Source organism: Prionailurus bengalensis, chromosome C1 (genome assembly GCF_016509475.1).
Source record: "Prionailurus bengalensis isolate Pbe53 chromosome C1, Fcat_Pben_1.1_paternal_pri, whole genome shotgun sequence".
In the NCBI taxonomy this organism is placed as follows: Eukaryota; Metazoa; Chordata; class Mammalia; order Carnivora; family Felidae; genus Prionailurus; species Prionailurus bengalensis.
This window is the reverse complement of record NC_057345.1, coordinates 219997006-220021154: the sequence shown is the minus strand read 5'-3', so window position 1 is coordinate 220021154 and position 24149 is coordinate 219997006. Positions and strand designations below refer to the sequence as shown.

General features: G+C 52.2%; 2 protein-coding genes across 5 annotated transcripts in view; one reads left to right on the top strand and one right to left on the bottom strand.

The window, feature by feature from the left end:
- Nucleotides 1–1615: 1615 nt before the first annotated feature.
- LOC122481969 (ILK associated serine/threonine phosphatase) lies at nt 1616–23725 on the top strand. 4 transcript variants are annotated; one of them, XM_043578330.1, is made up of 12 exons: nt 1616–1866; nt 9586–9651; nt 10123–10179; nt 12698–12814; nt 14313–14439; nt 16194–16300; nt 16678–16771; nt 16966–17053; nt 18364–18485; nt 21535–21654; nt 23142–23223; nt 23446–23725. In XM_043578330.1, the coding sequence occupies exons 1-12, from the start codon at nt 1812–1814 to the stop codon at nt 23584–23586; spliced, it is 1176 nt and encodes a 391-aa protein (XP_043434265.1). In that variant the 5' UTR covers nt 1616–1811; the 3' UTR covers nt 23587–23725. The 4 variants fall into 4 exon arrangements, with proteins under 4 accessions (XP_043434265.1, XP_043434266.1, XP_043434268.1 ...); XM_043578333.1 differs by lacking the exon at nt 1616–1866 and adding an exon at nt 2442–2706; XM_043578332.1 differs by lacking the exon at nt 1616–1866 and adding an exon at nt 2442–2706 and having other exon boundaries at nt 9586–9674.
- KLHL30 (kelch like family member 30) overlaps nt 21461–24149 on the bottom strand; it is a 29872-nt gene continuing 27183 nt past the window's right edge. The window contains exon 9 of the transcript XR_006296967.1: nt 21461–21473. The gene's annotated coding sequence lies outside the window, so the exon portion shown is untranslated. The remainder of the gene's footprint in view (nt 21474–24149) is intronic.

Genomic DNA, 24149 nt, shown 5'->3' with positions numbered 1-24149 from the left:
TATACCAGGAGGTGGAGACCATGGGGGCCACCTCAGAGGCTGTCTTCCATTAGGGGGGTTCTGGTGTAGGAGCACAGGGCATCAACCCTGGAAGGAGAACAGATTGAAGGGGGTAGGGGTGGAGAGTGAAAAAAATGGTTTCGGTCGGGACTTGTTGAGTTTGAGGTACCTTTGAGACATCCATGAGGTATCACGTGGGTACTTATTTGAATATGTGGATCTGGAGCTGGTAGGATATATAAATTAACAAACCATGTTCAGATGAACAGTAATTCAAGCCAAGTGTGGACGAGATTGCCAAGGGAGGGAGTATGGGATGAGGAGAGGACCCAGGATCAAGTCTTAAAGAATTCCATCCACGAACAGCCAGGCAGAAGACCTTGGGCCTGTGGAGGAGGCAGAGACAGAGCAGTCAGAGAACAGAAATAAAACCCGGAGAGCGACGACGACGTGTCTTGCGAGTCAAGAAGTGGCCAACGTGTCAATGCTGCTGGGGTTCGTGTAAGATGACTAGAAAGGTCAGTCGCATCTAGCAATGGAGTGGGAAATTACCGGAGAGCTTAGCAAGAGCTGTTTTGGAGAGGTCAGGAGATCAAGCTGGCTTGGGGTCGGCTGCCCTGTGCATGAGAGGCAAGGACATGGGAGGCTGTGAGTATTGTTACTGCAGAGTATTTCTGCTGTGAGGGAGGGGCATTTCTCTGGGGAGGGCGAGGAGTGAGCAGTCCTGCAAGAGAGAGGCGTGAAGGCTCGCTGGGCCCTTCAAAGTCCTAAAGCCAGACATCACCAGGAATACCCCTGCAATGGAAACAAGTTGGGTTTCCTACTCATCGCAGGGAAGGAGGGAGGGAGACCACCACCCTGGAAACGTCAGTGGTCAGATGTTGGAAAGTACTTAGCAGACTGGGATGCGTGGCGGGTCATTTGGGGAAACATTTTAAGGATGGGGGCTTTGCTCTGGATTGAAAAAAATGTCAACAAGAGGAAGAGATGCCCTGATAGGATGCCTTAATCGATCTTATCTGACAGGCAGGAAGATTAGACACAGCTAAATCTGTGATCGGTCCAGAAGCAGCAGTCACTCGTATTAGGCAGGGCTCGTGGCTTGGACTACGTTCACATTTTGTCTGAGTTCAGACATGATCAGAGGGGCCTCATTTTCCTCCCCCGCCAGAGCCTGATGTCCACGTTTGCTCAAATTGTGTGTACTGGGTAGGGGAACGCCGAGGCCTCGCTGCGTGCGGGCTGGCGGTCCCGGGACAGAGCCCCGGCGTCACGGAAGCGCCGTCTTTCCCGCCCGCCAGGAGCGCGGACAGGGGCAGGCAGATCGAGGGAACACGCCCTCCACACCCCGCACTTCCCCGGGCTTCGGGGTCAGCGCCGACCGCGGCGGTGTGAGGGCTGCGGCACGGAACGCCTTCCCGCACAAGAGTGCCCACTACGCCGGTCCCCTGAGCTTCGGCAATCCTCCCCAGGCCGGCTTCCTGGCACCGGACGCCCTACCGGAGGACAGCAGGAAGAGCCAGACCCGCCGCCTGCCGGGAACGTGGCTGCCGCGACGTCGGCTCCGCCCGCCAGGGCGAAATCAGCCTCGGCGCATGCGCGCCGCCCCGCCCACCCGCGCGCGGGACTCTGGGGTGGCCGCGCCACGCCGCGCGCCGATTGGTGGTGTTCCGGGCCCGCCTTCGGGTGATTGACGGCGCCCGGGCCGCCACCGCCCCGCCGCCGCCGCTGCCGCCGCTGCCGCCGCCGCCCTCGGGCTGCGCGACCGCCGCTGCCGCCGCCACCGCCGCCGCTGCCGCCCAGTCTCGGCCATGGACCTGTTCGGGGACCTGCCGGAGCCCGAGCGCTCGCCGCGCCCGGCTGCCGGTAAGCGGGTGGCCGCCCGGCCGGCCAGGGGAGGGCGCGCGGCGGCGGCCTGGAGGCCCGCGGCGCCTGAGGCGGGCGGCGGGGCGGAGCGGGGGCGAGCGCGGCCTGCCGGGCCGGGGCGGCGGGCCCCGCGGCGCTCCGGCGCGTCTCCGCCATGTCGGCTGCGCAGGCACAAGGGCGGGCCCGGGAGCCGGCCGCGGGCCGCCGCGTCCTTTGTGTGCGGCCCGCACGTGCGGCGGCGGAGGGTCGGCCCGAGCCCGGGGCCCCGCGCGCACCACCCGGCCTCGCGGCCTGGCGGCCGACTCCCCGCCGCTGTCCTTGCGGCCGGGCCGCAAATTCGGGGCTGCGGTCCGCTCTGGTTCCACCCCCGACGCCGAAGCAACCAGCGGCGCGGTCCTTCGCGTTTCTGACGCCCAGAGGGAGGGCTCGTTCCCAGCGTTCTTAGGATTTTACTTTTCTCAGTAGTTTCTTCCCTCCTTCCCGGGGCCCCACGACGTCCCCCGTCTCCCCAAAGGCCAGAGCACCGGCGCAGGTGCGCGCATCGGCTGCGCCCGGGCCTCGGCGGCTGTGCGTGTTCTCATCGCGGTGGTGTGAGCTCCGCCGCGCTCGAGCGGCCTGGGACCAGGCCTTTGTTAGCCCAGCTCATCCTAGGCGTTGTGGCCGCCCCGGGTTTCGCTCGGCGAGGCTGATCATTGCTTTCACACGCGGGGACGATCAGGGAGACGCTCCACTCTATAGGGCCTCCTTTCTAAGCCTAACTCGGTGGCAGAAGACCTGGAAAACTTTGAAAACAAGTTCAGATTTCCAGGCTTGCCTCCGTCCACTAAATCGGAAAGCAAGGTAGGGTCCTGCATCTATGTGGTTAAATCCCCAGGGGCTTTTGGCCAGTGCGGCAGAAGTCTGGAGACTGTGGTTTGGAAACTACTGTCGTGGGGAATAGGGGGGTGTACAGCGAGCTCCAGTCTGTGCCTGCAGAGAGCTTAAACGGGAATGCAAGTGATTATAATTAAAACTGGCAAAAGTTAGCGACCGTGGGAAATGCCGCAGGGCCTGGAGGAGTGATTGTAGTCCATCCAGAAACGCTGGGGAAGGAGGCGGTGCTGGGATGGGGCCTCTGAGCTTGGGTGGACTTGTGATTTGTCTAGGCAAGGGAGCGATCGGGCGGCGGCATTCAGTTCTCCCGTCTGCGTGAACATACTCGTGTGGAGGAGTGGTGAACTTGGGGCTCTTAAGGAGGGGTGGTCCTGCCCTGCGCCAGGCCTGGATTCTGGCTTGTGGCACGTGAACCGTCTGGCCAGCCTTTATGGGGCCATCATTCCCAGTAATGGCACCGTTAACTCTTCCCCACTTACCATTCTGATGGTACAGAAGCATCTGAATAACTGTCTTTGAGCCTGTGTGCTCAACTCGACCATTCACTTCCTAAATTGTTCTAGTTGGGGTTAAAAGCTCTGGCCTGGTGTGTGCAGTCTTTTTTTTTTTTTTTTTTTTTTTAAACCCCGTTGATGGAATATACCTTCTCTCTGAGTATGTTTGGGGCAGAGTGTGGATTTGCGGATGTGCCTGTAAGCCTATCATTTAAAAAAAAAAAACAAAAAACAAAAAACTGTGACTTTTTACCAGAAATTAATTTGCTCAGGGGAGGGCACCCTTTAGGTGATACAAAATCTGACAACTCAGAAGGCTTACAAGTTGGTACTTGGCAGCTTGCCACCAAATCCAGGGTGGGGGGGAGGGTGTCTCCAACCCCTGGCTGAGATGCCAGGGTGGCAGAGGGGCTGCAAAGTGTTTACAACCCTGTTCCCTGGATGAGTAAACTGCCCCCTGCTTGTGGGAAGGGCACTGACACTGCCCAGGCCCTGCTGCTTGGCTGAGTATATTTTTTAAAATAGCTTTAAAAACAAAGAAGGCATGCTTTCTGAATTTGTAGATGGCCAGAAGCTGAGCGGGATAAGCAGTAAAGTGAGTGGTAAGAATTGGGATCCAAAGTTCTCTGGACGCGCAGTTGGTTAAAACTGACAACATGAGAGTTAACAGGTTGAAATCACTTGAACAAGAACAGATTCTGATTTCACTATCTTGTGGACATACTGTGATTTTTGAAAAATTAATTTGAACACCATATTTTGTTTTAGAAAATCTGTGGTATTGACTGATAAAATTAATGGACTACATGAAAGGAAAATAAGGTTGGTTTCATAAAGTGGATGGAGGGGTGTCTGGGTGGCTCAGTCAGTTAAGCATCTGACTTTGGCTCAGGTCATGATCTCGCCATCTGTGAGTTCGAGCCCCATGTCAGGCTCTGTGCTGACCGCTCAGAGCCTGGAGCCTGCTTCGGATTCTGGGTCTCGCTCTCTCTGCCCCACCCCTGCACATGCGTGGGTGCTCTCTCTCGCTCTCAAATAAAGAAACATTACAAAAAATAATACAGTGTATGGAAAGATGAGGCAAAACTGCATCATCGTGACCCTCACATATGATGTCCAGGTGCCACAGATTTCTGAGCTAATGCAGGCACCGGTAAAAGACCAGTCATTTTCACAGTCCTGGAGAAGAGTGGTTTTGGACATGTAGTCAAACTGGTTTCAAATCCACTAACTGCCTTCTGTGGCCGTTCCCCATATCTGTAAAATAGGATTGCTGGCGTCTTCTGTGAGCTCATGGGTTAGAGAGAGAACTATATGTAAGGTGCTTAGCACAGGTGTAGCACATGGTCAGTGCCTAGTGGATGTTAGTTAGTAAATGAACTGTGAACTTCAGCTGCTACCTAAAAGAGAATAAAAATGCACTCTTAACTGGATTTTGTGAAAAGGTAGGAAATTTCACACTGCTCAGCTCACATCAAGTGTATTTTGTTTAAGTAGCTCTTTGACTTTTGTTGTTGTTGTTGTTTTAGACATTCCATCTAATGCTCCTGCCTCCAAGCCTTTTAATTTTTTTTTTTTAATTTTTTTTTTCCAACGTTTATTTATTTTTGGGACAGAGAGAGATAGAGCATGAACGGGGGAGGGGCAGAGAGAGAGGGAGACACAGAATCGGAAACAGGCTCCAGGCTCTGAGCCATCAGCCCAGAGCCTGACTCGGGGCTCGAACTCACGGACCGCGAGATCGTGACCTGGCTGAAGTCGGACGCTTAACCGACTGTGCCACCCAGGCGCCCCAAGCCTTTTAATTTTTATGATCTGAAGAAACATGTAGAAGGAACGCATTCAATGTTTTCAGATTTTGTGCTAAATTATTAGTTTTCACTCCCCTTACAGATTAGATTGCTGAGTGAATCCAGTCTTTTGTGTGTAGAGGGTTTGTCGAAAAGAGGAAGTATGTCCATGTCAGACCGGAGTGAAACTTCTCTGCTGTATCATACTCCTGAAAGAGCTCACTTGATGTCTTTAAGGTCAAGAGCTTATAATTGATAATCCAAACAAGTTAAAGGTGTCCTGGTTTAAAGTTGCTTTGGCAGTAAGCTGGTTTCAGTTTTATAGGGTGGTTCTTTCACTTACTAGGTTGCTACGCCAGTGTGCTTTGAAACTGACGGTCAGCTGTGGGGACTAGGTAAATACTGCAGGACAGTCTGTCTTAAGGATATTTCTTGGGAAAAAACCTAGAGACCTAAATGTAGAATAAAGGTTAAGATACTAGGGAAAAAAAGACTTTAATTATAAAACTTCAGCGATAAGCAAGGGAAAAAACTCATAAAAAATTAAAGTGGATTTAGCTATATAAAAATAAAAAATTCTGCGGGACAAAATAACCACAAAGGCAAACGATGAACAGAAAATAATTTAAGTACACATTACTAATGAGCCTTAATAAATGAAAGGCTCATACGCGGTAATAATAAAAAAAGACTTTGGTGCCTGAGTGGCTTAGTTGGTTGAGCCGACTCTTGGGTTCTGGGAAGAGTCGTGGGATCGAGCCCCGTGCTGGGCGTGAAGCCTGCTTAAGATTCATATTCTCTCTCTCTCTCTCTCTCTCCCCCCCCTTCTCCCTTCTCTTCCCCCCCTTCCTCTCTGTCTCCCTCTGTTCCTCCCCCACTTGCATGCATGCTCTCTCTAAAAAAAAAAAAGAAAAAAAGACAAATAACCCATTTGAAAATGGTCAAAGGCCATTCATGGAAGTTCATGGAAGAAGAGATGCGAATGACCAGCAGCTGGAACCAGAGCTGCGCTTCCTCAGTCACTGGGGAAAGGGATAGCACATCACTGATGGTTCCATGTTGTCACCCATCACGTTGAAATTTGTCAACATGGCGGTGAGGATGGAGAGGAACGGACATTCTCGTGAAGTGTGTTGGGAGTGGACGTTACCACAGCTTTTGGGGAACGAATGTTGGCATCTGCCAGGCTTAAACCGCTCATACCCTTTGAGCAGCAGTCTAGCACATTAGGTAGGGGACACGTCGGTGGTTTGCTGTGGCATTGTTGGTCCTGCGGGACACTGGAATCGGCCTGCGTGCCCACCAGTAAGGGAACTGGACGGCCCGCCCCCCGACAGTACCTAGCTGTCAGGAAGAGTAATTCGACCCAGGTGTGCTAGCTGGAATGAGCCCCGAGGGCTTAATATGAACAGGGGTGTGTGTGCTGTTGTGTGCAGTATGCTTCTGCCTTCTAGAAATTAGAATGCTCGTGCACAAGGGCATCAGCCTGAAAGAAAGTGGAACGTGCACGCTCCTCTGTTACTGTGGGGGGGGGAGGGCAGAGTGGGGGCTTTTTCTGATGCTTCTGTGGTACATTGCACTTGAGCCTGAAAAGATTCAGGTGTAAAGAACAGTTGAAGCCAAATATTTGACCCTCTTGTTGCTTTAGTGCGCACGGCAGCCGTTAGCTGATGTGAATATGATCCACCCAAAAGTAGTTTTCTCAGCTTCAGAATGTAGACGACTCGAAACAAAAAACCCTAGGTGAGATTAACTGTAAAGAAAAACAGTCTTTAGCCTTGTCTCATTCTTCATTAAGTTCTTGTATTTAGAATTCTGGGGGGCCTTCTTCCAAAGTTTTGGGTCACAGTCACATTTGTCTTAATTATTGCAGCCCCAGATACTTTGAATTACTATTTACCCAAAATAGAATGTAAGATTCTGGCTGATCAGAAGTTTTTGTTATAGCATCTATGACTTACAGATTTAAAAACAAAATTTTTTTAATGTATACTTATTTTTGAGACAGAGCGTGAGCAGGGGAGGGGGGCACAGTGGGGGGGGGGGTTACAGAATTGGAAGCAGGCTCCAGGCTCCCAGCCGTCAGCACAGAGCCCGACGTGGGGCTGGAACTCATGAACCGCGAAATCATGACCTGAGCCGAAGTCAGATTCTTAACCGACTGAGACACTCAGGCGCCCCCATAAATTTTTTTAAGATTTTATTTTTAGGTAATTTCTACACCCAACATAGGGCTTGAACTCAGAACCCCGAGACCAAGGGTTGCATACTCTACTGACTGAGCCAGCCAGATACCCCACAGATTTTTTTTTTTTTAAGAATCCAAATGCAAGCTATTTGATCCTTTCAGCGACGTATTCCAGAGATCTAGAGCCTCGAGATTGTGTTCGTGGGGTTGTTGGAAGGGTTAAATGAGATGCCGTGTGGAGGCAGTGTGGCACCTCACAAGAGCATGGACTGGGAAACCAGGCTGCCTGGCTTGGACTCCCCACCCCTTACAGGGTTTCCCTTGGGCATTATTGCGCCTGATTGCCTCAGTTTCCTCATCCATGAGGAACACAGTAATGGTACTCACCTTGTAAAACTGTTGTAAGGATTGATGCACTGAAGATAGATAGAGTGCTAGAATATAGAACAGTGCCTGGAAGGCAGTAAATGTTCATTATTTTTACAAGCCATTCTCAGCTGTGGCCAAAAGAAATGAGATGCTCTCATGTTCAATTGAACTAGTACTTACGGTATTCCAGTATCCCAGAGTGAGAAGGAGTGGAGAAGCGCGTTCGATTCAGCCCGTGGAGATGGGCCATTGCCTGGGGTGGTGCTCAGATCCGTGCACTGCGTCGGAGTTGTAGCCACAGGGTAGAGGCCAGGCCGGGGCTGTGCTGGGAGTGCTGTTGTGAGGAAGGCTCGCAAGAACTGAAAATGTCTTCCCTGGGGAGAGAGGACTTCCCCATTGGACAGTGGCAGTAGAGGGACCTGATTCAGATGGGTAGTTTAATTCAGAAACGAAAACCTGACCTGGCCCCAGCGGAAGGGTGGGTTGCTTTTCAGGTCGGCCCCCTCCCTGTAATGTTCTCTCTCCTGAGACGCCTGGCCCTCGGGCCCCACTGAACGCAGTGTGCCTGTTCTGCATTTGGAGTCTGTCAGGAGAATGGGCGTTTGAGGCTCAGACACAATGTGGTTTGGGTTCCTCTTGGAAGTGCCCTGTCGGAACATTAGGGATCCTGGGAGGAGGACTGTTGACTAAGTGGTCATTCTGCATGCCATTTAATGGCCTGGCGATGCTGCTTTTTGAATACTTTCTGTAGGGTGTTTATGTCATGTGTGAGATAAACGGTAGTATTTGCAGTTAGTTTGGGAAATCCTGAGGGAGAACGGTATAATTTAATGAAATAGACATTTCCCATTTGAATTAGGCTGTAAAGCAGAAGAGTTATTACTTTTTGTTAAATCAGAAATTTATCAGGTATTTAAGGTACTTTTGACCTAAAAACTCCTGAAGATACTTCTTTCCTTGGAGTTTCTATATTTTAATTTAAACTTTTGTTTTTAAAAGAGTAGGATTGATACCCAGTTCGTTTCTACATAGAGGCAAAAGGACGCTACGGAGCCTTTTGGAGCTTACAATTGAACTGGTTGTGAAGCGAGGACATTTCTGTACCTGAACTCCGAGGAACCAGAGGGGGCCAAATGCAGGATGGGATTGTGCACACCTGCGTCTTCAGCCCTTACACACACACACACACACACACACACACACACCCCGTTCAAGTGTTTAATAGCTTACGTAGAAATTTGGGGAAAGCTGGAGAATAAGGAACGGTGGTTACATTTTATGTGGAAAGGGATAATGGAGTATATAGCATTTAAGACAGGTACTTTTGGTGTGTAAATCTTCAGAGTTTTAGATAAAAAATTTCCCTGGCTTTCCGCTGAGTTTATTGTCTTGGAGTATCTGAAATTCCTCATTTTCTCCATAGATGGTAATTGACGTGGGCACTTGCTGGGGATGCCAGGTTAACACCGATTTGCTTCCTTCAGCCCCTCACCTTCTCTGTGCCCATTTGTTTGACCTTCTATTTGGTGGTCAGTTCAGAATGCTATTGAAATAGGACTTTTGAAGACCACATATCTTGGAAGAGTCCCTCTGTCTTTGAAGTTTTATCTTGAGGGACCCAATAATTGTTTTCTTGGCCTAGAATCCGTATTTTTCTTCCCAGGATTTATTTTTAAAGAAAGGTTTTTAAGCGTTTGTTGCTTTCAGGCATGAAATTATTGAGGAAAAAAATGTTTGTTTTCCTCAAAATACCCAGTGGCCCTTCAAATGCCAGTTGGGTCGTCTTTCATTGCTTTTCTGTTGACTGTAACTGTTGGAAGCAAATGTCCGTGTTAAATAGCTGTCCAGAAAATACTTTAAAAAAGTTTGTCCAACAAGGAGAAAATTTGAACTTAATAGTAAACATCTCAGAAGGTGCCCCCTTCCCCCCCCCCCCCCCCCCCCCCCCGAAAACGTGTCCTGGCCGGTGACCAGATGCTCTTTAAGCAGGTGCTCTGTGTTGTAGGCAGAGAAGCTCAGAAGGGACCTCTGCTCTTCGACGACCTCCCTCCGGCCAGCAGTACTGACTCAGGTACAGTCTTCAGGCTCTCCCAGGTGTGTGTCAACGTGTCATCCTGGGGTTGTAGTTGTCTCAAATCTTTCTCCCTTTCCCCCATTTTCAACACACAGATGTTTTAGGTGTTGGACTGTCTTAAGTTTTGAATCCATGGCATCAGGTAAGGCAGAAAAATCCACTAGTCGCTAGCCCTGAGGAGCTGCATAAAAACGTTGAGCAGTTTCCTCCGGTTCATTTGAGTGTTTACTTTACCAGCTGAAATCAGATTTAACTCTTTCAGGCAGATTTTTGTTTCCTTTGATTGATAGGACTTTAAAAGAAAATAGGTTCGAGCCATTATTTACCGAAGTATGCGTTGCCACTGGATTGACACGAGAGTTTTGAGATGATTTCATTGACCTGCGTAGGTGTCCTGGTGGGATGGATTCTGAAGCTCTTGCCTCCCCCAGGTTGTGTGGGCTCACTGAGTGTTCTGCTGTGTTTCAGGATCAGGGGGACCTTTGCTTTTTGATGATCTCCCACCAGCCAGCAGTGGGGATTCAGGTAAGTGGGAGGGAAAAGGTTCAATGTGCCAATGGAAATAATACATAAAAATTGTATCCTTATGTAAAATGTATTAATAGATTTTACAGAGCTTAGGATGACATGAAACCAGCATACAGCATGAGATTTATTAAAATCACAAAAGAAATAGGCACCATCGGGTGGAAACAAAAAGATTATATACAGCATCACTTTTTGGTGATTATTGTATACTTCTTGGGGTTCAACCTCTGCAACTGACTTTAAGAATTAAGAGCTTAGTCATTTAAACTTTGTTTTTAACATTTTATAAAAAAAAAAAAAAAGCAGTCCGTCTCTGCCTCTGTTAGTGACAGACTCCAGTGTATTCAGCAGAAGTCTCTGAATATATGACATAGTTAAAATATTTTTAATATCCCTGAACCTACAAAAACAGATAGTCTTCTTTTTTATGGCACCTACATTAAAAAGAATTTTGATCTCAAGAAAATACAGTCTGAATGACACTGGTTTAGTAACTAGTACAGACCGTGTGCAGGAGTTTTTTTGGAATTTCTTGAAACCTTAGTTGGTTATTTTCATTCAGTCCTTATTTTTTCTCAAGAACCTTTATTGATTTGATTTCATTTTTGCCAAGCCTGTTCACATTGGTTCTACCTGTTCCCGGAAATGTTTTTTCCTTTCTACATCCCAGTTAGGTCGGAGGGGAGAAAAGAGCAGGTTCTGGTCAGTGGTCACAGTGATGAGTCTCCTCTTCTGTCTCACTGAGGACTTCTCACGTGGAATCACTCTAAGTGAGGGCAGGACAGGGGGCCACAGGACAAGAGTGAGGGGACAGGGGGCAGGCTGTCTATTTTCACCTGCAGTTATCTGCTGGTGTAAATACCTTCCTTATGTCGTCAGGTACAACACTTGCTGCTGATTTTCAAGTCGATCTTTTGTGTTACTAATTCATTACATAAAAATAATCAGTGTTAGTCTAGAATGTATGGATTAAGTTAGCATAGTTCTGTATTCAGAACAAGTTATTACAGGCCTCTAATGTGAGAATTCTCAGGTTTTCGGGGCTTTACTAAAACACCACAGCATTCTCTCATTCACAGTTAAACCTGAAACCTTGCCTATAAGGACAGCAGTCTTACAATGAAAGTTAATGCGTGCAAACATCAATTTAACAGGGCTCTTTACAGGTTTAATAAAAGAAAATTCAACATAGCTGTGTCTTAGTTCTTCCCAGGACAGAGGACAATCAACTAGTAACAACTTAGAAGATTTTGCACCATTATTAACAGGCTTGATTTTTTCGGATTTAGAATCTAACCTTGCATCCAATATATTGAATTTCTTGAGAAGACATATTCACCGTATACAAAATCGACTACATTCTAGGCCATAAAGTAAGTCCCGCTAATGAATTGATTTCATATACAGACCACATTCTCTGACTACAAGTGATTCAATTAGGAGTCAGTAACAAAGCTATAAAAATGTCTCTGTTTTGCGAGTTAAAAGAGAGGAAGATCGTTTTACATACGCACCGGGAAAGCTGGGATAAACAGTACGTGACAGGAGGCTACTGGAAAGACCTTGGGGGAAAGTATATTGGAAACATCAGTGAAATTTTCTCAGTTAACGTGCTTTACTATGTGGGGCAGGGTGTGTGTAATGTCCTACTGTTGCAGATATCTGTCCTTTTGCAAGTAACTGACTCTGCAGGGACATTTTCTTCCCTTCCTCTGTACTCAGAAATGTCTGGTGAAGGATAATTGAGTAGATGGTCACATGCTTTTATACTGAAATGCAGAGAATACTTAGGGCTGCTTACTATGACAACGGCTGCCATTTATTGGGTATGTGATGACCCAGGCACTGTGATAAATGCTTCTACTTACCTCGTCCCCACCTTCCGAGATGACAGTGTTCTCCCTGTGTTACGGGTCGAGAAACCGAGGCGGGGAGGTCAAGTCACTTGCCTTAATTTGAGACTAGACTTTTCTCCTTCCAAAACGCACGCACCCTGCAGGCGCTCTTATTAGCTTTTTGGCTTGAGTACAGACTCATCCCTCTGCAAGTGTGAATGGCTTCAGCGGTCCTGTTTGGCCTTTCGCAATACACGGTTCTTAAAACCTGACATTTACCTCATTGTAGCCCCCTCGGGGCACTTGATGCTTTCTTGACTTGTTCAGGACGTGTCACTTTGCAGATTTTGGAAACTTCCCTATTAATAAGGGCCTGTGGGTATGGAGCCTCGTGTGTGTCACAGCCCCAAAATGTGGGCTGTTTTTACCACTGACGACCCTCCTTGAAGATCCTCTCACAGTTGGCCTGAGCAGGACCTGGATCTTGACCTGTGGCCCCTCCTGGTGGGCACCCGGCCCACTGCCCACCCCTCCAAGTCCTCGCCATGAGATCCCTGTGCCTGCCGCTCTCCCAGTGCTCGCGCCGCACGTCATTTTGTCTTGGGGCTGGGGTGGAGCCTGGTCGGCTGGGAACTTTGACAGTCTGTAGCTGTGTCTGTCTGGCTTCTCCTTGTGTCCAGGTTCTCTTGACGCTTCGATGTCCCAGACGGTAAAGAACGAAGGGAAAGGAGCAAAGAGAAGAGCCCCTGAAGAAGAGAACGGCAGCGAAGAGCTTGTGGAAAAGAAAGTTTGTAAAGGTTTTCAGACAGTTTGAAAACAAATGTATTAGACTTCCCATCTTAAAACAACCCAGAGCAAAAACGAGCTCAGCTCACTTCCGTATCGTGTCTGTATTTAAGAAACTGGCAGGGTTCTCTTTTTGCAGACAGACTTCCGAGTTTACTTTTGTCTCCTCCCCTAACTTTTCTGTTCGTCTCTGGCCCAACTTTGGTCAGGTCGGAAACCCACGTTTGTTCTTTGAGGGTTAGAAAACCCAGGTCATTTTGACTTCACCTTGTCTAGTCAACAGTTAGCTTGTCGGGCCCCCACTTTCTCTCTGACTCCTGTCTTTGTTCATGGCCTGTTGCTGAGCACTTTGAATTTGTGATCAGCTTAGTAGGCAGCTTCCCAAGAAGGAGCCTGAGGCTGGAAAAACCAGTTGAAATTTGTAGTCAGCTCTGTAACTTGTCAGAGTGGAGAAGAAATGAAAAGTATCAGTTAAAGAGAGGTAGCCGTGGATGTTCACACATCATATAGATCATTTTGTCCTTTGCCCCAGAGCTTCCGAGCGAAAGCCGTGGGGTGCACTGGGAGGAGTGTGAGGAGCCTACTAACCCGCTTAAGGACGGGGTCGTAGGTTAGCTGGTCATGGCCTTGAGCCTCAAGAGCACCGTGCTTACCAGCGACGGCTCTGTCAACGTGTTCGTTTTATTGTTTACACAGCCCTAGGGTGTCCGAAAAGGAGCTTAACCAGGCCTGGCCGTTCAGTATCAGCAGGTTTCTGTGCCCATGGTGTGTGTACTCCTTTATCCTTTTCTTCCTCACTTGAAGTAGAAGCAACTGTCTTACTGTTTGTTCAAATTCATTACCAGCCTCAGGCATGGGAATAGAGTTTCACGTGTCCAACAGGGCATTTGGGATAAACTCCATGCATGTGTCTAAACTAGGAATTTTTCTGTCCTCATTAGATTACTGACAAGACTGGGTTTGCACACAATCCCTTGCCCCAGTTTGGGACGACAGCACATTCCTTGCTCTGCTGTTAATGCCTTAACCGAAGCTGTCGGTACTAACTTGCTGTCGTCTGCTACTTCCCTCTTCAGTGTTCAGCCTTCTTTTTTATTTTTTGAGAGAGAGAGAGAGGGAGTTTGTGTGAGAGTGGGGCAGGGGCAGAGAGAGAGAGCATGCGCGAGCAAGAGAGAACCCCAGGCGGGCTCTGTGCCCAGCGGAGCCCAGTGTCGGGCTCGATCTCACCACCGTGAGATCATGACCTGAGCCACCCAGGCGGCCCCACTGCCCAGCCTTTTAGAGACCGTCCTTGTCCAACAGTGGTCTGATCTTAGTTACAGATTGCAGCTGGGGAGGTAGGTGGCTGCAGGGGAGCAGCTTATTCATGTGCACGCTTAGGACATCACTGAGTGAAACAGCCAGAGTCCCCTGTCCCCCCCCCCCCATCCCCCCCCGTTTGCTCTGGGACTAGGGCTTCTGGAGGGAAGAGCACAGTTTTGTATTGGCCTTTTGTTCTCTTTCCCGCAGCCTCCTCGGTGATCTTTGGTCTGAAAGGCTACGTGGCTGAGCGGAAGGGCGAGCGGGAGGAGATGCAGGACGCCCACGTCATCCTGAACGACATCACTGAGGAGTGCAGGCCCCCATCGTCCCTCATGTGAGTGTCCCTGCTCCAGCAGGCCTCTGTGGACCGTTTGGCCCGAGTTCCGTGGGCAGGTTTCAGGAGCGTGGCCTGTCGTTTGGACTGCTCGGTTCTCGATTTTGCACAGTGCTTCCCTTCCCGACGTTTTTGGTCGTCACGTGGGCGGGAGCACTCAGGTTGCTGCCAGACGCCCTGCGACAGAGAGCTGTCTGGCCCCAAGTTGTTCCCGGCTCTGGCAGAGCCGAGAACCCTGTTAAATGGGAACAGACTGCCCAGTGTCTGAGGAGCTTCCGGCAGGGAGCGCTCTTACTCTGCGAGCCCGTAGGTGGAGGGGGGAGCTGCTCCTTTGGCAGCATGTGGTGATCCAGGAGGCCGTGTCGTGGTCAGGGCCCAAAAGAGAAAGAGCAGAAATGGCATCAAGGAGAAGAACAGGGAAAATTGTCCTGCAACTGTACAGATTAAAATGAGGCCTTTGGATAAGCTCTGAGGCATGGAGGAAAGACATCAGAAGGCAGGACATCAAGGCATGTCATGAACACACGTCCCACGTGCACACGGGGGACTCTAGGGCAAGGATCACGTGTGTGTGCACCGCCGTGTTTCCACAGTCACAGTCTGTTACATGCACTCACCGGCGCCACAGTCATTAACGGACAGTGTGCTGGAGCCATTGGTGCCGGTGGCTTTTGTCCAGGTGAGGAAGTGATGGTCCCTGCTGGTACCTGGTCATGTGCGGAGAAGACCACGTGTGTATGCACGGTCCCTGGTGTTAGGCGGCCGTTGATCACTGGTATGCTTTGGAGTTTCTTTCGAAGCCAGGAAAGGCCTCTGGAGAGCCCAGGGAGTGGGTCTCACTGGGCTCACTAAACTGTGCCCTAGCAGGTACCGTGTGTTAGGAACCAGACGAAGGTATTTAGTCACAGCTCATGAGGTCTCTGTTGAAAAGGAACTCGAAACATGTTTGAGAAAGAGCTCTGCAGAGTGAATGTCATTTCCCGTGGGCATTTTCATTCTTGCTTGAAATGCTTTAAATCGTTAATGGTGTTTATTCTGTATATGAAAGCTTTCTGGTAGAATTTGAAAGGGGAATAAGTGGTAAGGTGGGCATTGAGAATTAGCTGCTGGGTCAGTCTGAGTAACAATTCTGGAATTCCCTCTGCTCTCCGAGGTATTTTTCATGGTCTTGGATCAGTAACTGGTATTGGTGTGTTAGGTTTAAAACGAAATCTGTTTTAAATACAAGTTCTGTATTTTAGTTTCATCTTCAGTGAAAGATCAGTTAATCTTGAGTTTTGAAAAATGTGAGTTTTTAACTTTTTTTTTTTAAGATTATTTTTAAGTGATCTCTATACCCAGTGTGGGACTCGAAACCCCAACTCCGAGATCAGGAGTCTCATGCTCCACTGACTGAGCCAGCCAAGGCCCTGAGTGTTTTACTTTTCATTTAAAAATGCCGTGAAAGTTGAGGCGCCTGGCCGGCTCAGTCGGAAGAGTGTGACTCTGGATCTCCAGGTCATGAGTTCGAGCCCCGTGTTGGGTGCAGAAATCACTTAAATGAACTTAGAATAAAAAATACCATGAAAGTTACTTCCACGTTTGTCTCAGTTAACGTTGTGTCTTTTTTCTCCGTTGTGACAGTGTGGCTGATGTCTTAGCAGGGGGCATCCTCAGTCTTTTCAGTGCTCACTGTTTGAAATAAGAGTTAGAAACCTTAGTGGACAGGAGCAATCTTTGTGAAAATCTCAGTAACTGACAATTCATTCCTCCAGTACCCGGGTTTCATATTTTGCTGTTTTTGATGGACACGGAGGAATTCGAGCCTCAAAATTTGCTGCACAGAACTTGCATCAGAACTTGATCAGGAAATTTCCTAAAGGTGAGACTGAGAACAAAGTCGGTTCGTGTTCGTCTTGGTGTTTGCTGTCGGTGTAAATCAGGAAGACGGGTCACGTTGCAGAGAACCGTCAGTGGCTCTCTGAAGATGGGGCAGAAGGGAGTGGGGCTTGAGGTGGGCAGGTGGGGCCGTGTAGGCGCCTGGCGTAGGACTTGTCGTCTGCGTGATGGCACCTTGCGTGAGCTGTGTGTGTGTGAGTGAGTGTCTTGCCTTCACACCTGGGAGACTGGTCACAAACTCCACTGACCCTGTCTTACGGGCGAGGAAGTAGGATGTTCTTGGTCACGACACAGAAACAAAATGGCAGCGGGAGGAGAATTTGCCCTTAAGAGTTTGTCGTCTGGTTGCTTCCGTAACAGGAGATGTAATCAGCGTAGAGAAAACCGTGAAGAGATGCCTTTTGGACACTTTTAAGCATACTGATGAAGAGTTCCTTAAACAAGCTTCAAGCCAGTAAGTGTAACCACATAAAGATGAGTGTGTGAGCGCGCGGAGGTCTTCTGATAGTCACCCACCACCGAGTGAGCTCTCCTGACTGGTAACGTGCGCGGTCGGGGTGACAGACCTTACCATTCAGCTCTGGAAGTGAGTCTCGAAGTGCGGGTGTCGGTCGGCGGTGACCGTGTTTCTGACGTGTCTGCCCCCAGGAAGCCTGCCTGGAAAGATGGCTCCACTGCCACGTGTGTCCTGGCCGTGGACAACATCCTGTACATCGCCAACCTCGGAGACAGTCGGGTACGTGGCTCCGGAGCCGCTCCCGGGATGATGGCGCTGGGTGTGGCCGACACCAGGAAGCGTGCGCTCAGCGGGGTGGGAAGTGGTGACGGGCTGAGGTCTTTCTTGCGGGGCCGCTGCTGGGGCTTCTGCAGACTCCACGTTCCGGGCAGGGGGCCGGCAGCTGCGCCGGAGCTGTTTGCTCTCTGAGCCGTCTTGGGCCCTGCGTGCACGCACACACGCTCTGCCGCCATGGGGCTGTGGGTCAGAATGTCATCCCTGTGCAAGCAGCTTGAATATTCCTCAGCTGCATGTCTCTGACTTCAGGTGGCTGGGAAGGAACAGGGCGAGCCCTTCCCTCAACACCAAATAAGTCAAAAGTAGTTGGAGAAGCACTAGGTGATGCCGTGTCCGGAGCCCAGGCCACGTGACCGCGGGCGAGAACCTGCTTATTTCCCACTGGTGGCAGCCAGTGTCCCGGCCCCAGCGGTGGGGAATGGCTTAGAGCTGGAGGGCAGCGCCCTGCCGCCTGGCTCCGCCCCCCTCCCCACGCGGCAGGACCTCTTTCAGCGAGCCTGGTGCTGCGGCAGCGGTCACGGTGACCAGTGAGCCTTCCCGCTCTCAGGCAGCACCTGGAGACCGCTGCCCGCACCCCGTCGTGTTTAGAGTGATCTCTGCATAAATACTAGGCGCTGGGGGGACAGCAGTGAGCATCACAGATGGTCCCTGTGCAGTGGGTTTTATCTGGTGATATTCTAGCAGACCATCCTAGGTCACATGTGTTGAGACTAAATAACAAGAAACATGAGTAAAATTGGGGAGGGGGGGGGGAACAAAACCTTTGAGCCTAATCCAAATTTGCATCCTGTCTGCCTCCTGGCTCTGCTGTGTAACCTCAGGCACATATCTGTCCTCCGGGCTTCCTGCTCTGCAGGACTGAGGTTTCCCCGGAAGTTCCCACGTGGTGGACACAGTGGCGGCAGCGAATGGAGGCGCTTGGCCAGCCCGCCCTCCTGCCCTCCCCTCTGCCTGCAGCGGATTCTGGGAGTAGCGACGCCTCCCGGGGCTTTCATCCTCGTTGGGTGTCGCAGACGAGAGGGCAGCGGCCTGCGGAGGGTCAGCGACTGGCTGCTTGTCCCGCGGTGCTGGCGCCAGACTGGACCCGCACCGCGGCCCCTCTCCCTGGTCGCGGTTTCTGTGACGCTTTTTTGCTGCCTGATGCTCCGAACTCGTGTTTGTCAGCGGGAGACTGAACTGAAACTCTGTTGTTAACCTTTCTCTTCACCTGGTAACTTTGAACTTCATGACCATGGGACTGTCCGTGTTCCCAGGCAATCCTGTGTCGGTTTAATGAGGAGAGTCAGAAGCACGCGGCCTTAAGCCTCAGCAAGGAGCACAACCCCACCCAGTATGAGGAGCGGATGAGAATACAGAAGGCTGGCGGGAACGTCAGGTAACAGGGCTGGCGGGTGCTCCCCGTCACCGTGGCCGGGGGGCCTCCCAGGGCAAGACTTGCCATGTTCCGCAGGGTCTGTGGCGGGAGGCGACCAAGGTCGAAGCCGGGAAGCAGGGGAGTGGAGGATGTGGGATTTCGCACCGTGTGCCTAGGAACTTTCTTGAATACTGTCATTTGTCACAACTGAATAAGCCACAGTTTTAGGCAAATTCTCCAGGAGAGAATCTGAAGTGGTGAAGACAGTAGCTCTTCGTAGCCCGCACCGACCTGCTCCGTCTGCGGCTCCGTCTCTGTCTACACCTTTGACGACCGCGTGCCCGCTCTGGTTTTCATCTGCTGTTTCTCGAAGGTGGCTGACGAGGCTGACTTCTTTCCTCGTCTTTTCTCTACTGAAGGACGTTTACCGGAGTTTGGCCAGGGCGTTTTCTGGTTGGTCTTGCAGTATGACCGTTAGGACTTGATGTTCTGTGGGGGGTGAGAGAGCAGGAAGGGGTCCGGGGAAGCCCGCGGCCGTCTGTCCCCGGAGGGGCATTTTCTGTCCATCGCTGCTGCTCTAGGCTGCTTCCGGCCAGTGGTGCACGGCCTCTGGAGAGGAGTCACAACTCTGAGAGCTCCTTTGGCTTTCTTAGAACTTTAAAATTCTGCTTTTGCCCGAACTCCTTGAAAAAATTTGGACATTGACAGTCCCGTGGCTGACAGGAGTATCAGCCATGTGGCGGCTACCCTCTGTCCCCAGGCTCCACGTCATTGAGAGCGGTGTTGAGGTGTCTTAGCGATGTCGTTTGACGGTGTGGCTAGGACGAGCCCCTCAGAGAGGGGAGGGTGGCTCAGGGCGGCGGGCCGGCTTTGTCTTCTCCACGCCCGCCCTGCCGCTGCTATTATTGACACTTTGAGACCTACAGAAAACGATGTAAAATAGTAAAACATTCCAGCATCTACCCCTGGATTCAGCAGTGAACATTTTTGCCACGTGTGAGGCTGCCCTGTTTGAAGGTTCGTTGCAGACAGAACGCAGGGAGTAACTCTGGTTGCCGGGTTCTCTCCTTTCCTGGCCGATCCCGATTTCCCCAGCTATTGAGCGCTGTCTTGGTTGGAAACCGGCGTCCAGTCGGCATTCACGTTGAGCTGGGTCCCTCCCCTTTCCGCGAGGACAGTCGTGCGGGGTCGCCCGCGTCCCGAGTTCACCGCCTGCTTTCACACGGCCCGTCCGTTGTTGGCGTACGTGTGTCCTGCACGTGGGAGTGCGGGTCAGCTCTCCACGTGGTTTTCTGAAGTACAGGTGGCTCTTCAGGCCCCGTGATCATTGGCGCTCCCTGCTGTGGCTCCCGCAGTGCGTGGGACACACTGAAAACGGCTGTGCTTCCGGGGGGCGGGGCCTGCCGTGCTCACACCCCGCGCCCGTCAGGTTTCTGTGCAGAGCTGCTGGCCTGACCGGGTCTTTGGGACCTGTGGCTGCGTGGAAGCAGGCCAGGCTCGTGCCTGGGGCGGGGGAAGCCACACCTAGTCACAGGTCACCAAAGAAGCGCCTCCTTGGGTTCCTGTGGGGCTCGCGCTTTGAGCGGCTTCCGTTAGTGCTCTGGAGGCTGAGAGCGCCCCTCCCCCCACCCAGGTCTTCCTCTGCTCTTGTGCACTTCGTACCCCTTGCTGTTCGTCTCCATGATTGTACTAAAGATGCCAGCAGGAGGCCCCCGCCGGGAGGGTGATGGTGTGGCCACAGTGAAGGGCCGGGACCGGACTGGATTCTGGTGCCAACACAGCGGCCCAGGCCAGTGAGGAACTTCCTGCCACCCGCAGCCATCTGCAAAGCATCTCTGCGTCGCATTTCCTAATGTTCCATCACTTGGAAAACCTCTGTAGACCCCCGCGAACGGCTCTGGCGTTTGCTGAGCACTCACGCGTCCCTCGTGTGCGCCTTCTCTGGTGTCACAAGCGAGGGCCTGCGGCCCCGGGGGTTTGCAGCTGCCGGAGGCCGCAGAGCACGCAGGCCCATCGGGATTGTTCTCGGGGGCATCGAGTGGGGGCCCTTTGCCCTGCTGACAGACATGCAGGCCCATTTCTAGGTTGCCTCCCCATCTCTGGATGCCTCATTGGAAAACGGAACGTGTAGGGACACCTGGGTGGCTCAGTCGATTAAGTGTGCAAATCTTGATGTTGGCTCAGGTCATGACCTCAAGGTTCCTGAGATCAAGCCCCGTGTCGGGCTCTGTGCTGACAGCTCAGAGCCTACTTGGGATTCTCTCTCTCCCTGCCTCTCTGCCCCTCCCTTGTTCGTGCTCTCTCTCAAGAAGTAAATAAACTTGGGGTGCTGGGTGGCTCGGTTAAGCGTCCCAACTTCAGCTCAGGTCACAATCTCAAAGTTCGTGGGTTCAAGCCCCATGTCGGACTCTGTGCTGACACCTGGGAGCCTGGAGCCTGCTTCAGACTCTGTGTCTCCCTCTCTCTCTGCCCTTCCTTTGCTCATGCTCTGTCTCTCCCTCTCTCCCATTAAAAAATAACAATAATAAATTAATTAAAAATCGGAATGGGTAAAAGTCTAATGTGCAGAATACTACAATCGATACAGGTTAAGATAAACCACGTTCACAGCCTATGTAAAGAAAGCGGTGCTTCGGCATCTGGGAACAGTTACCTTCAGGTATTTTCCAAGTCCGGCTGGGTGCAAGTTCAAAGTGTCCTGCTGCGGCAGCTGTTACCCTGGCTGCGGGCTCAGATGTGGCCTGAGGGGCTTCAGGGCAAACACAAAATAGAAAAACAGATCTAGGCCCCGACCCAGTCCTGTCACATCCAGCTTGAGTGTGGGCAAGATAGCAGGTTGGGGGTCGGGGGCTGCCCTGTGCCAGCCAGGGGGTGCACCGTGCCGTCGGGTGCCGCGGGGCGGAGGCGCCCAGGATTCAGCACGGAACGTGCAGACGAGCGTGTGTTCCTTGAGGCTCAGGGCTGGCAGCGCGGGTCAGAGCAGACTCGCGGGCTCCGTCTTCCCTCTGCCTCTAAGGACTGTGGACCCACGATCTGTCACATGGAGTCACATGGAGTTTCCCCGGTTTAGGGACGGACGTGTCTTGGGTGTGCTGGAGGTGTCACGCTCCATCGGGGACGGGCAGTACAAGCGCTGCGGGGTCACCTCTGTGCCAGACATCAGACGCTGCCAGCTGACCCCCAACGACAGGTACGTGGCCGTGCCACCGGCACAGGGGTGCGTGCACACAGTCTGGTTTCCCTTCCCGACTTCAGTTTGTGTCATGAGCCTGGAGTGGGTGGAGCAGTCCTGTCGTGGGCACTGCCTGGGCCTGACTGCAGGAACAGACAGACTGCTTTCTGCCCTGGCGGGTCCCCCAGTCCAGGAGGTGAGCGCGTGGGGGGGGGGGGGGTCCGGCACCCGGTGTCGGGGGACCTGGGCCACGTCCCTGTGGGAGAGAGAAGGGCCTCCCGGCAGAGGGAAGATGCACCGCCACTGCAGCAGGAGAGCATGACATGCGGGCGGGCGGCAGTAGCTGAGAGCGATGGAAGGATGACAGCAGGGTGCTGGGGGGCGGGGGGCGGGTTGTGCGGGGTCCCGAGTTCCATGCTGAGGAGTTTGGTGGAGAAGGGAGGTGTTGAAGCAGCGCCGGGCCGGGGCCAGAAAGAGACGGCCGGCCGTGATGAGCTGCCTGAAGATGGCACCGTGCCCGCCACGGCCAGGGCCCCTCAGCGAGGAGGTGAAGGTTGGGTAGGCAGCCCGAGGCTCAAGAGGAGCCCCGAGGAGCCTTGAGGAGCGGGCCTGCTCCCTCCGCTGTGCGAAGGCGCCTTCCCACGGCCCCGCCTGCCCAGCGTCTCGTGCGGGGCCGTGTGCGCTTGCCGGCCTTGGGATCTTGGGACGCTTCCTTCCACCAGCCCCTCCTCTGGTTTTCCAGACCCTGCCCGGGCCCCCCTGTGGCGTGCGCTGTGCCAGCTCCCCTGCTCTGGGTTGTAGTCGTGGCTTTGTGTGACCAGTTACTCGGGCTCTGTCACCACGGGAGGGGGGCGGGGCGGGAGCCTCCCCGGACGTGCACCTGCTGGGCTCCAGGCACCCTGCGTGCTCACTGAACACTGTGGGGGGCGCGCCCGGCCAGAAGACAAACCAAGACCTGGGTGTTAGCATGAGCAGAGAGGGATGACCACCTCAGAGCTGTGGGGGAGCCCCCCTCTGCACCCTCTTGTTCACAAGGACTTCCTTCGGGAGTCCAGAGGAGGGGGCCTCTGAAAGGGACCTGATCCTGTTCTCAGACCACAGACGTATCTGGTTGTCCTGCCTGCCGTGTTGGACTCTTGCAGCACTTCGTGAGGGCTCGAGGCCCTCGTGTCTGTGTCTACACGGTCACGTGGTGGTGGAAATTCAGTGTGTTTGCCGTAACACCTGATGTTTTTATTCCACAATTTACCTCGAGTTCATCTAAGAAGTACCTAGCGTTTGGGTTAGTCCATAATCATCTTGTGGGCGGACAGAAGGGTAGTCCAGTTTTGATGGGCAGTATCACAGCTCTAAATGCTAGTTTCCACCTCTCATAGAAGTTAAATTGTTTGTAAAAAATTCTTAGCCTTTGAGTAGTTGGATAAGTATTTGTTTTACCTGCGTTGTCCAGCCATTTGATAACGTTTGCTGCTAAAACCCGTTTATATTTCTTCTTCCCGTTGCAGGTTCATTTTGCTGGCCTGTGACGGCCTCTTCAAGGTCTTTACCCCGGAAGAAGCTGTCAACTTCATCTTGTCCTGCCTGGAGGTAAGAGCTCACCCAGTACCAGCTGCTCGAGCTGCACGTGGCTTCCTCCCCGCGGCCCCCCAGTGCACTTTTCCTGTGTGAACTCCACCCAGGGGACTCATCGGTCCTTTGGTCCTGCTGCCTGTCCTGACGGAGGCTGGGGAGCAGTTCCTCCTTTCCGAGACCACGTCTCGGAGGGTGACCGGATCCCCCGCTCACCTGTGCCCCTTTGCTGTCCGGCAGGATGAGAAGATCCAGAGCCGAGAAGGGAAGCCCACAGTGGACGCGCGCTACGAAGCAGCCTGCAACAGGCTGGCCAACAAGGCGGTGCAGCGGGGCTCGGCGGACAACGTCACGGTGATGGTGGTGCGGATAGGGCAGTGAGGGCGCGGCGAGGCCAGGGGCGCGGCATGTGCAGACTTCAGAGGTTCATTGTGTGTGTGTGTGTGCGCACATTATGTGTGTTTCGTGTACTCCTGTGGGACTCCCATGGTTGTAAATAAAGGTTTCTTTTTTTTTTCTAGTCTTTGCGTTATTACATTTGAATGATTCTTGACCCTTCAGAGATTGTGTTTGCTTTTGGATGTGCTCTGGGTCTTTCCTTGGCCAAACCGTCATGGCATCTTGGATTGGCCTGTAGTGGTGACCCCACAGGCTGCTGTGACATTGGTAGTTCATGGGCACCTTACCTGTGCTCTTTCGCCCTCCTAATGTGCCTGGTTGGGGACGTGGCATTTTATAGTGGGAAACTGAGGAAGTGACCTGCCCAGACAGGCTGTCGGAGCCTTCTGGCTTTTTTCAGTTCTCTGTGCGAAATAAGATTGCAGAACATTGTGTGGGGGGCGGGGTGCTAGGCCTAGCTGTGGCGGGCGGGGGGGGGGGGGGGTAGCCCGATACATGAGGTGCCTCTGGCAGGCCCTTCCCGAACGACATGGAATTCAGCTAAT

Excerpts from the sequence above, each read along its gene's own strand:
- LOC122481969 (XM_043578330.1), top strand. The coding sequence starts at position 1,812 with ATGGACCTGTTCGGGGACCTGCCGGAGCCCGAGCGCTCGCCGCGCCCG. Across the intron at positions 21,655-23,141 it reads CAGCTGACCCCCAACGACAG|GTTCATTTTGCTGGCCTGTG; the intron begins GTACGTGGCCGT and ends TTCCCGTTGCAG. Across the intron at positions 23,224-23,445 it reads TCATCTTGTCCTGCCTGGAG|GATGAGAAGATCCAGAGCCG; the intron begins GTAAGAGCTCAC and ends GCTGTCCGGCAG.